General features: G+C 40.0%; 1 protein-coding gene across 2 annotated transcripts in view; it reads right to left on the reverse strand.

Moving 5' to 3' along the window:
• ADHFE1 (alcohol dehydrogenase, iron containing, 1) overlaps positions 1-12,446 on the reverse strand; it is a 32,194-nt gene extending 19,748 nt beyond the window's left edge. The window contains exons 1-7 of one of the 2 annotated variants that reach the window (XM_004679830.2): positions 12,380-12,446; positions 5,385-5,422; positions 3,625-3,671; positions 2,644-2,697; positions 2,032-2,186; positions 1,696-1,892; positions 124-201 (exon numbers count right to left, since the gene is read on the reverse strand). In XM_004679830.2, coding sequence (XP_004679887.1) covers positions 124-201; positions 1,696-1,892; positions 2,032-2,186; positions 2,644-2,697; positions 3,625-3,671; positions 5,385-5,422; positions 12,380-12,438 — 628 coding nt within the window. In that variant the 5' untranslated portion in view covers positions 12,439-12,446. The remainder of the gene's footprint in view (positions 1-123; positions 202-1,695; positions 1,893-2,031; positions 2,187-2,643; positions 2,698-3,624; positions 3,672-5,384; positions 5,423-12,379) is intronic. The other variant, XM_012722814.1, reaches the window with a different exon arrangement.
• Positions 12,447-12,532: the final 86 nt, after the last annotated feature.

Raw genomic sequence — 12,532 nt, forward strand, 5'->3', positions numbered from 1 at the left:
ATATATAAAAAAGATAATGTGTATATGTACTCCTTAAGTTTAAAATATTATTACTAAAGAAATAGGGGTAAAGTTGAAACGTAAGAGAGAATTATAAACAAATTTTAAGGGCAAAGTTCTTACCAGTTTTTACTTTCAAGTGTTCATAGTCAAAAATGGCAACTCCAGTAGTCTCACTCCCAGTTCCTGAGGTGGTTGGGACTTGAAAAAAAAATTACATTTATTTTAATAAAGCACCTGAATAAAGGTCACTGGATATACTTAATTTGGCTTTAGGAAATAAAGAACATAGTTAGTGCAGCAACTTCTGCTGCCCTAGTTTCCTCTTGATGATTGTATTATTAACAAGCATGCATATTTAACATATATGTCTGGTTTGCATTAACATGTGTATATAACAGGCATGATACCTGTGTTAGTATTAACATGCCAGCACACATAATTAACATGCACATTTGGTCTCCACCTGCCTTAATGCAATGAATATTTAGCATGTAAAATGCCTGCATCAATATGTGTGTGTGTACCTGACACAAGTGTGTACCTGATGTGGTCTGTATCGGTGTTAACATGGATGTGTGAAGTCTGTATTTGCCCTAACTTGTATGTATGCACATATGTCATCCATTTCTGTACTACCATTTGTGTATGTTTAACATACAGAAATGATGCTTATTTCTGTATTAACAGTGCTGGGAAACTGAGGATCCTCTAAGCAGATGCAGCTGGATATTCAAATACAGATTGCTTGGAATCTCTGGTAAGAAAACTTCTATTTGCTGTCTCTAAAGGACATCTTTATCCTGGCAGTAAGCACAGTAATGCTTTGCCTTTGCTGAGCTCTGTGGTTTTGTAGTTCTGTCAAGTTTTTAAACTTTACTAATCACTCCTCTGTGTGATGCTGACACAGTTTCACCAGAGGGTTCCATTTGCCCATGTCAATTATGTTGCTCCCCGCTGACTGTTCATTCACATCAAAGTTCATCTGCCATCAACTCATTCCTATCCCATCCCAAGGCACATTCACAAAGGGCAAAAAAGGGTGAGGAGAGAGAAGACAAAATCTTAAACTGATTGTTTTTCAGTTGTCAGTTAGTGTATTTTACTGAATACAATACATGAACAGTCATAACATGGGAGGGAAACTAATTGAAAGATCTTGAAGTCTGAGTGGAACAGACACATTATTCTGATTTGGATATGTGTGTGTGTGTGTCTAGGGCAGCCACAGAGTATGATACTGGCCACATGGCCCAGGGCAGACAAAGCCTCAGGTCAAATGAAGAGTCTTCCACGGAAGAAAGGCTTGAGTCAACACCAGCAAGATAATAGCAAATGTTCCACATAAGATTGCACAATGGCTGACAAAAAAGGGACAAAAGAGAAGGGTTTAGAAGACAAACTTGCTTATTACATAGGGATATAATAGTGTGTAAATGATGACCTTTTACCCCCACCCCACATAATGACCTCATAGATTAAATCTGCAAACTTTCCACCACTGACCAAACTGTCTCTGTGCAATAATGAAGATCAGCATTTTAAACACCAATGACTTGTTCCTTTGTTCTCCAAACAAGGTACTACACCAAAATCAGAAAGAAATCAGAAAGCTGTGGAAACATATACCCCCAAATTATGAACTTGTGTCTTCTCTGAGGACTTTCGTCAATTGCAAAATAAAACAGTCTTTACCTGCAATCAGAGGCTTAAGAGGTACAGACACAGGCTTTCCCTTCCCAATGGGGGCATTGACATAATCTAGGAAATCGGAGTGCGGGCTGGATGCGTACAAATTAGCCGCTTTACACGTGTCCATGGTGGATCCGCCGCCCACAGCAACATAGGCGTCAAAAGCTCCCTTTTTGGCAAACTCAATAGCTTCCATGAAGCTTGGAAAAGGGGAAATAAAAACCATTATGTCACATTTTCAGAAATAAATTGCCAAGCCATTACATATGGCCTGGGGCAAGTTTTCAATGACAACGAAATACACTGATTCCACTTAAAGTAATAGCAATGAAAGAATACCTTCTATCAGTGGGCTCCACCCTCACATTATCATAAACCTTAAAGTGTATGCCATTCTTCACGAGGGAATCCATAACTGTTTGTACAGGAGGGAGCTGGGAGAGGTTCTTGTCTGTCATCAAACAAACATTTTTAGCACCCATATTTCCTAAGTCCTACAATAATAAAAATAATTTACAAATTAGGTTTGATTGCACTCGCACTGTAGTAGACTTATGGCAAACGTAATATATATTTTTGAAAACAAAGGACTCAACTGTTCTCAATTTGTACTCTTTTAAAAGATAGTAAACTTGGGCCCTCCTTGGTGGCGCAGTGGGTTAAAGCACAGCACTGAGAATCTAAAGCCGCTTCCGCATGAGTTTGATTCCCACCAGCCCCGGAGGTGACCACATGGTGTGGCAGACCTCTCCTGACCCGCCCGCTGCTCCCCTCAGCAGTGTACTTCGTCCATCTGCCTGTTCTATTCCCCTTCTGTCTCTGGTGAATCCTCTCACTGCCCCTGAGCCTCTGGCCTGTACCCCAGTTCTGTATGCACAAATAAATAAATCTTTAAAAAAAAAAAAAAGATAGTTAACATATCTAGAAGACTAAGAAATCTCAAATACTTGCCATGCCCACTTCCTTTGTAACTCCTGTTCCATATCTAATATTTGAAACAGCCATCTGGAAAAAAAAAAAGGCCTTAGGTGTAGGGTATATTAGAGAGCTGTTCATTCCATTTCTAAAAACCTAAAATGATTCTCATTGTTCCAAAAATAAAGTGTATTTTCCTTAGCAGGCTAGCAGGTTGCCCCCACACACCTGATCTGACATCAGACTCATCATATTTCTATAAACAAACCTGGATCCCAGTCACATTTTAAATACTTATCATAATGCTTGAATTTCCCCCTTAGATTTAAATGTTTGCTTTTCCCTGACTCTACACTTAAATTAATTCTCAAATGACTTACTTTCCAAGTTGAGCATTGCTGTTTCTATGCATTTTTGCCCCTTCACTTATTCATTCTCTTCCCATTCGTGCACTCATTCATGCACTCTCCAGCCTCCCATACAATCAAGGCACCTGAGTGTGCTCTGCTCCAAGCAATCTGTGCCTGATCATGGGTTAGTTAAACTGTCAGGCTCACACAGACAGTTTAAACTATGACTCTTGAGCTAGGAGAGGATAAGGGTTTAAACAAATCATTATGTAATTATAATGTGATAAAAGTTCATCAGAATTAATTATTCCTTTATTCTTGTTTTAAGAGGTCACTTGGGTCTCTTTTGGGATTGTTATAGTCATAAAACTAAATAATATATAACATTTAACATATGTCAGAGAGTTTGTAAACTGAAAATCTGTACTATTTTAATGCCTGTATAGAGGACAGTATTCTAGATATTATTCATATTATTATAAAATTTATATTCCATGATCCCAACAAAGTACTTTGCTTTTCAGCAAAGAGCCTGAACAAATAATGAAATCAGGGGATATCAATTAACGATAGATTTCAAATGAGATAATAATGTACTGGCAAAATACTCTAGTTTTATTTTTTTTTAGGTCGTTCATAAAAGAAATAATGGATTGATTAAATCTACCTCAAAGGCATAATCTGTTGTTTTTCCAGAAGATGAAAGTCCAAGAGCTGGAATATAAAAATCGGCATCAGAGTAGGTCTCAAACAGAAAGTAAAATTAGTATTCTGACAATGAGCATAAACACTTCCCTTGAAGGTTTACCTAAAATATATTTTTCAGGTTTCTTTGTTGCATATCAAATTTAAATTAAACATGCATTTTAAGAGACTATGAACTTTATGCTGATTGTGTCATAATGTTTTCCACTGAAATTAAAATATACTTTTGAATATATAATGGTAAAAATTCTCTAGAAAAACAATCCTCTAAACTCTTAGAGTGAGCTATTTTTGGAGAACACTATTAATAAGTCCACTAATTAGAGTCAGTCTGCATTTCCCATAGCAACTGTAATCATTTGGATTAACAGTTTTCTTTTTTTCCATGGAGGTTATCATGGTATGATATCTACATTTCTCAAATTTGCACATATGACAAATTTAGTTTCTCTGTGAGATTTAATAAAAACTTTTATGAACTGCTACAGCTTTGCAAAGTAGCAGGATTTAGTTATAGGAAAAATTATTTTTGTCATATTGCACAGTAAGAGGGTCATTTTTACTAATTTTATACTTATTCTAATCTATCAGTTTATATCAGTCTTGGTTAGTTGTGAGATTGAACAAGAAGTCTACATACAATATTCACTGCCATTTTTTTTCCCCAAAGAAAAAAAGGCCTCAACTACATCAATCTATCTTCAGTTCTCTGAGGGCAATGATATCCTTAGTAAAAATTATAACTTTGTTGATTCTTAAAGGTTTTTTAAAAAGCTATTACTCATGTTATTAAATTTGGGAGGAGTTTGTCATTGGATCCTAGAAAACAGCGAGATTTTTTTTTTAATTAGTAATTTTATTACTCCAAATAGGACATTACTGAATCTTTTTTGAAATCAACTAGGAAGTAGAGAAAAACAACTGAAGATGATCTGTGTATGTTCATGAGGGCTTAGAAGTTTGGGCATGCTTCTGCCTATTACATGCCTATGAATGACTTAGAGGTCCCTTGTCTTATCTTGAATTGTGAGACACTCTATGGCCAAGAAAAAGCCCTCATTAAGTAACTTTATGTGTTCTATTCCCCAACAGCCATCTTTGTGGGTTTCTACTTAGGATCCTGTATGGGCAGGCCCCCTCCTTTCCATCTCTTGCTGTGGTGTTCTCTTCTAAGAGGTGAAATCATTTTTTGTGTCAGTAATTCATGTGACATTGTGATGAGACGCTGAAGCTACAATGAGCTTCCTGCTGCTTTGCAGACAATGGAGTTGGTAAGGATTAAGATGTTTGTGGGAACTGAAAACTTCTGTCCTATGTTATTATTATTATTATTAAGAAAAAAATTTTATTTAAAAATTGATACAAACAAGCTTCCCTTGTAGATATCACCTTGCTTTCTAGTCTCTTTCTCTTTTGAGATTTAGTAGAAGCTTTCAAAAATTTCATCTGTTTGATGAACTCAGACCTCCTAAATCTATCCTAAAACCTAAAAACCCTAGCTATACCACCATTTTTAGCTTTGACAATTCTATTTAAATAGAAAAACATTCAAATAGCACTAATATATATTTGAGCCAAACTATAATTACTAGCATACACTCAGCCAACATATAATTAGTACTACATATTACCAGGTGAAAAAAAGCAACCATTTTCATCAGTCTTCCTCTCAATAGAAATTGTGGATAGATTAAAAACACAATTTTTTTTTTTTTTTTTTACCTTGGGAGTAAGTATGAGAATGAGTTGGGCACTGGCATCTAGAAGAAGAAGAAACAAAAATAAAGGAAAAGATATAAAATGAAACTAGAAAACCTGAAGATAAGAACTCTTAAGGCATTCTAGTTTTCAGATGTCGAAGAGTAGCTCTGGCAAACACTATACAACTGAAAAAACAGAAATCACCATGGACAAGTCTTTCCAGAGTTGTAGGATTCTTTCACCAGTTACTCAAACACTTCTTTTGCTTTTGGGGGAGGGTAGGTGGGCAACAGCTTATTAAATGTCTGCTGGAAGTTGAGATGAGCACGCTGGAAACAAGCAACTTTAAGGAGGGTGTTTCCCTAAAGTCCCAGCAGTTAGTAGGTTAGGAATTTTGACAAAATGTACCTAAAGTTAACAACTCCTGTACCTCATTTTTTCCCATCATCTCCTCCTTACCACCTCCAACCCCCACCCCACCCCAGTCCTGGTAACTTTCTTCAATTTTCCCCATTGTCTTCAAGGTGTTTAATTTTTCCACAAACAGGCACTGGGCCCATTCCTCCAGGAAGTCCTCATGAGGTCTGCACACCTACTTGGTCAGCACTATGCCTGCATCCTTGCACTGCCAAGTTCACTGACCAGTCCAGCACCACTGGGGCTCTACAAACTCCTGGGCTCTCAGGAGCCCAGTCTCCCTCACGCCCTCATGTCTGTGAACATTTATCTTTTGCTTTTCCTCCGTTCTCAGTATACGCCTCTACAGCTTTCTCACGCAACCTTTTTTAAAACCTTCCCTCTCTGGGCTTCTGTATCCCTTCTCTTTCCTGATTATCTATTTCTTGGACAGTACTTTCTCTGGCTTCTTTTTCTCTTGCTTGATATCAGACTGAGCTTGCAAAAAGGGTTTTATGTTTGTATTTATTGCCCAGAAGACTTGTCAGAATGGGGTCCCAGTAGAGAAGTGAGTGGACAGTGCCCGCCAACTCCTTCTGGAATTAAAACCTCTAAAGAGGAAGAAAAGAAAATGGTTTAATTCCAGGGTGGTTAATATCTCAAAAATTCTGAGACTTGTCAGATAGGAGAAGGGAGGATGAGAGCTACCGTGAATGGAGGCTGACATCTAGCGGTCACAGCTTAAAATGTCACGCGCTGCGAGTTTTCCAGGCCACCCTACTCCCTCCAACGTTAGGGGAAAATGGAGGCAAGGCCAGGATATTGTTTTTCACGGGTGGACTTTGCTTGATGACTTTCCCTACTTTATGCCCTCCGAGGATAAGAAAAGAGATGGAAGTGGAAGAAAATCCAAAATCAAAACTTTCCATTGTGCATGACTGTAGGATTACATGCATGCTTCTATCCTACTTCCCTTTCTTTTTTTTTCCCCCTAGTTCTGATGCTACCTCAGTTCATGATTTCTATTCTTTCTTAACTGTGGTTTGAGTCCTCTTTTTTAATCTTCTTTATATCCATCTGTCTTGTATTTAGTCTTCCCTTTCATTGGATCAATTATTAGATTGAAGAGGTTCGTGCTTGAAGCTCTCAACCTTTTGTCCCCTTCCTTGCTCATCTTCTGCTTCTTCCCCCCTGAAGACATTAACTGGCTTCATTTCTTTGCCTCCCATACATTTTTCCTTGGTTTCCTGAAATCTGGATGCTGCCTATATAAGTTTCAACTTTCTTTGTGTATCCTCACTTCTCAGACCTCTTGGCACCTTGTTCTCATAGTACTGAACACTGTAACCAGCATCAACCTGTGTTCTTGGGCTCCTGATTTACCTGGATTTCCACTATAGTTTATTTTGCGTGCTCCTTTTTCACTCAGATCACCCCTGAAATGTTGCTTTGTGTCCTTCAGATGCTGGGTTGCTTTCAGCCATTCTGACCCTCCTTGCCCTTTACAACCAACCATATATCAAGGCCCCAAGTATTTCTCCACTTTGCTTGGACTTCCACCACTCTCTCATAAGGGTTCATCTTTTACTGGATTACTATTGAGTTCCTAAGAGACTTTTCATGGTCTACCTTTGTTTTATCTGTTCCCCAAACTTGTTGTAGGCATTTCCATCGATACTTCCTTGTTTGAAAGTACTTGCTGTTCAGGCCCATAGGATAAAGTTCAGACCTGGCCATTGTTTCACAGTTCTTACTAATCAACTCAGCCTCATGTCTTATCTTATTCCATCTGCAGGGCTCCTAGAAAATTATCTTCATTTCTTTCCTTGAATGGGCCATACATGTTATTTCTCCATCTTGACTCCAGAACTTTCTTCCTATATTCCCCTTCTGTCTAAAATATACATTCCTCTCTCTTCTTCCAAACGACTGGTGTCTCTTCTTATATTAGCTTGGACATCACTTCCTAAGGGCAGTCTTCCCTGGAACAAGCACCCTCTCTTTGTGTCTCGAAGTACCATGCCTCCCTCCAGGGAAGGTGGTAACGGTGAAGCTGCTATCATACCGTATAGTTGATGCCATTTCCTGTTTCCAATTGCCTTTGGATTGTACATTTTGTAATGGCAAGGTAAGATCTGCCTCTTCTTGCAAGTTTGCTAGCCTTGGGTCGCATTGTGACAGGCACATAGCAAGCTCTAAATACTGTTTAAATGAAATGAATGTAGACATTTGAAATCCCCTCACTTTGTTCTCTTTTCCTGATGTGCTAAAGACAAGGAGTCTGACCTGGACTAGGGTGAACAGGTTGGGCCTCCACCAACTTCTAGTGATGACCTAAACCCTGATGATGGTTCATCAGCAGAATAAATAACTCTTAGAGTGATGTCTTCATCTACCCACCATTGGGTTCTGGTTCAATTTTTCTGGCTTCATTCTTGGTATCACTGATAAATTGGCCAGGCCCTTAGCAAAGGCTAACCCTTTCTCTATGCTCTAAAGTTCACCCCTGCTCATCTTCTCATCAAAATTTCCCTATTACATCTTACATCAGCACAAAAGTGTTATTTTCCCACTTTTTGTCAAAAAACAAGACTAAACAACCTTCCCTGTCCCTGTTCCCTCCTTTGGCCAAAGCTTCTGCCTCTCTCCCTCCTTTCAGCTGACTACATCTGCTCTCTCCAATTTCTCTTCCTATATTCTCTCTGGAACCTCATCAGGTCACCAAGGCCCCCCACTGTGCAAATAAACTCATTTTAATCCTCTTCTTACCCAAGCTGTCAGTGCCATCCTCCTGCCCACTCCTTCTCCCCTGGAAACTTTCTCTCCTTGACTGTCAAGACAACATATTCAGGCTTTCTTCCTACTGCACTGGCCACTCCTGGTAGTTTCTTTTCATACTCTGGATGCTGGATGCAGGTGCTCTCACTCATTTGGTCTGTGCACCCTTCTCCTTTCACCCTTCTCCTTTCACTCCTTTTACTCACTTGGAGCGTCCTCTTTTGACTTATGAGCTTGAATATCTTCTATGCTTAGAATAGAGTATCTTAATGCATCCACATTAATCTTTCTAGTTTAGTCATCTTTCCTGGAGTTCAGGAAAGATGTCTACTTGATGCCTCTGCTTGCATGTCTACCAGGCATCTTCACAGTTTCCCACTAAGACTCAATTTCTTATTCCAGTTTAATGGCAACTTTATCCTCTCAGTTGTTTATGCCAAAAAACCTTGGTGTCTCTTGGCTGTTTCTACCTGGCTCCTGGTGTCTCTGACTTCATCCCTCATCCCTCTTGAGCTCACACTCTGCTATAGCCAGGCATATTCCACCCCCAGATATCACCCCAGAGAGCCATATAGTTCACTCCTTCCCTCCACTGGTCTCCTCAAAGTGCTTACCTTCTTAGTAAAAGTGGTAAACTGAGCCCTGAAGATCTTCAGGTCCTAAGTACCTAGAACCTTTAAACATTAGTAGACACAGAAAGGCAGGCTCTGTAGATGTGATCTTAAGGATTTTGACATGGACATATTTTCCTGGATGATCTTGGAGGAAAGGGTTAAAAAGAATCATAAACATCCAAGGAGGTAGGGACATCTGACATAAAAAGCACTGTAGTCACTGAAGCAAGATGCTATGTTACTGGTAGAGAAGGGCCACTGGCCAAAGAATGCAAGGAGTGCAGCCACAAAAGCTGGAAAATGATCTCTCCCCTAGAGCTTCTGAGGCTCTAGGGTCCAAAACCAGACCTTGACTTTGGACTTCTGAATTTCAGAACTGTAAATAAACAAATGTATATTGTTTTAAGCTATGACGTTTTGGTCATTTGTTACAGCAGCGATAGAAAAACATTATAGTGAGGTCTTCTCAGACCATCTTCTCTAAAATAGCACCCCCTCCTTCCAATTCCATCCCCCTTTACTTTTTCTTTATTATCTATCACCATCTAATGTAGACTATTTTTCCTTACTAGTTTATTGCCTGTCCTATGTGCTACCCCCACACACTTAGGTGCCAAAGATGTTAAACTGTCTTGTCTCTTACTGAAGCATGGAGGTAAGAAAACTTCAAATCTGCAAAGTGCAGTCCTCCCCTCCTGGGTTTATCCTTACCTCTTTGGCCTCATATCCTACCCTCCACTGCAGGTTTCTTTTCTTCCATTCAAAAGTGCAAATCATTTGCGAATCCAAACGCCCAAGGAGACCAGCAGGCAATATAAATGAGAGACCAGAGCTGCTGTGCAGTGTGGGGGGTGGGGGTGGGGTGGGGGCTTGCCTTGCTCAAAGGAGATGACAGCCTCACCTCAGCCCTGGCAGACTTTCCCTAGACAGAAGGTGGGCCCCATGATGCCATTTTTTAAGATGCCAGTTTTTAAGATTTTTATCTGAACTCTTCCTGCTTTTGAAATGCTGACCTAATGAAAAAGTAAATGTGTACAGAACTAAAAAGCACCACTGCTATTCCTGCTGTAATTGTGTGGTTCCCCAGGACTTTATTCTTGCCCTTATGTTTCCAGGTTTAGTTTGCCAAGGCCTTTGCTTTCACACTCATGATATCAATTTCCCTCTATACACATTGCTCAGAATTCCAGAATAATAAATTTAATTACCTGTGTTTTTTTTTTTTTTTTTTTTTTTTTTTTTTTTTTTTTAGTGGGGGAAGGTGGGGAGTGCCTTGGTCTCTGCTTGGGTGTATGGGTGTATGAGTCATTTGCATCTCAAAATAACCTAGACTGAAATTATTACACAAAGCTAACCTTCCTACTATCTCGGGAAATGGCTCAACTGTTAACTTGCTCCCCTAGCAAAACCCTCAGCTTCTTGTCTGTCTCATTAATCAGATATGAAATCCTGCTGATTCTAACCAATGCTTCAATATTTCTTGTTTTACCTCTTACACAGACTGCCTCTCTTAGAAGTCTGAAACCATCACCTTTTAGCTAGAGCACTAGTAATACTAGTCTTTCTCCTCCTCTGCCACTACGAAGTTCCAATATTAAGATCATGCCATACTCCCTTGTCATACAACCATTCGCAAAACTTGTTCCATGTGACACTGGTTCCAAAGTATATGAATGGTGTTGCTTGATAAAGAGTTTCACAGTGACACAGGTTTAGAGCAAAGAGTTTAAAAATAGCTAAGCTTTTGTACCTGCAGGACTTCTCAGGGCCTTCATGTTCTAATGTACAACCTCTCCAAGAGTCACATAGCAGTGAGCAGTTTCTCAGACTTTTCTTTTGTGATGGGGCATCTCAAAGTATTATTTTTTCATTGTGAGAACTAATGCTTCAATAACATCCCATTATTTATACTATTAATATTTCTTTAGCATAGGAGTGAGAATAGCACTCTGAAGGCAGAATATCTGGGCTCAAATTATGGCAGTATACATTTACTTAGCAGTGTGACAAATTATTTTTCCCTATACCTTATTTGTAATATGAGGATAATAATACAGGGTTGATTTATGAAAGGATTAGAGTTATTAATAGTACATGTAAAGCATTTAGGGATAGTGCCTGGGTCCATGAAGTGCCCAATAAGTGCTGTTATTTTCATATTGGTGGTCTCAGTTTTTTATTATATTTATTTTTAAAAAATTTATTTTGGGTCCTTGTACAAAATACAGATAGATCACATGTACTCCTTAACCAGTTTCTTTCATTAGCACCATTATTCAAAATTTTAATAAACTATCACAAGGATATTGACATTCATACAATTCACTGATAGTAATGTTTACACTCTGATTAATTCCTTTTATTGAGATAACATTGATTTATAACATTGTATATGATTCAGAGGTATAAGATCACACTTTCAGGTGTATGTTATCACACCACACCCACCACTATTGGGGATCTTTGATTTTCTTCTCCATCTTCACCTCCTTCTATGCAACTAGGCCCAGACTTTCAGATCCTGTAATTACATCTCTTGCTTTTGGTGTGACTCTTCCCTTTGTCTGAAATTCCTCTCTAGTCCTTTTCTATTAATCTCCAGCTGTTCAAAAATTTCCAAGTTTTCCCGGGTCAACTTGTGCTCTTCACACTCAAGAAGTGTCTCTCAGTTGCTACATGCCTGGCATTTCAGAGGGGCAGTCAGACATATCATAACATTTAATATCCTTACTCCCTGCAGATCTCGGAGTGGAGCCTCTGGCGACTTCTCCCGTCCATTTTTCAGTTCTACACCCTCTGAACGCTCATTTTAAACCCACCCCCTATTCGATTCCCTACCACGCTTTATTACTGTTCCAGAGGATTTCATCTTTGTTTTCCCAGCGCGAATGAGTTGATCGGATTCATTAATTTGTCTTGGTCATTCTCCCAAACCCTCCACTGCCTGCACGACGTGGGGCAGGGACTGTCCTCTCTGGGCCTTAGTTTACTTAACCGTGGAAGAGTAAAAACCTGTCTCACTGCGTGGATCCCGGTGGCACAGCACACTGCACAATACTGTCCTGCCAGGCGCGCGGCCCCGGGACCTCGCGGGCATGCATTACTGTTACCTCCTTCCCCAAGTTTGTGAAAGTAACGGGAGGAACGCTGGGGATTACTCGCTGATGTACTGCGTGGCTATGGTGGCACCCTCCGGGCTCCCGCCCGCCCGCCGGGCCCAGCACTCACGATGCGCGCTGCAATTGTCTCAGTAAGTGAGCTACCCGGGCGCGGGCGGCGGCGGCCATAGCTGCGGATTCCTGCAGACTTGGCCCCGCCCCCTCCGCCGGCCAATCCCCGCCGCCAACTTGGTCTTCCTCGCCCCCACCCCCCGCTCCGCCC

The sequence above is a fragment of the Condylura cristata genome, unplaced genomic scaffold (genome assembly GCF_000260355.1).
Source record: "Condylura cristata isolate star-nosed mole 26May11 unplaced genomic scaffold, ConCri1.0 scaffold00009, whole genome shotgun sequence".
Taxonomy (NCBI): domain Eukaryota; kingdom Metazoa; phylum Chordata; class Mammalia; order Eulipotyphla; family Talpidae; genus Condylura; species Condylura cristata.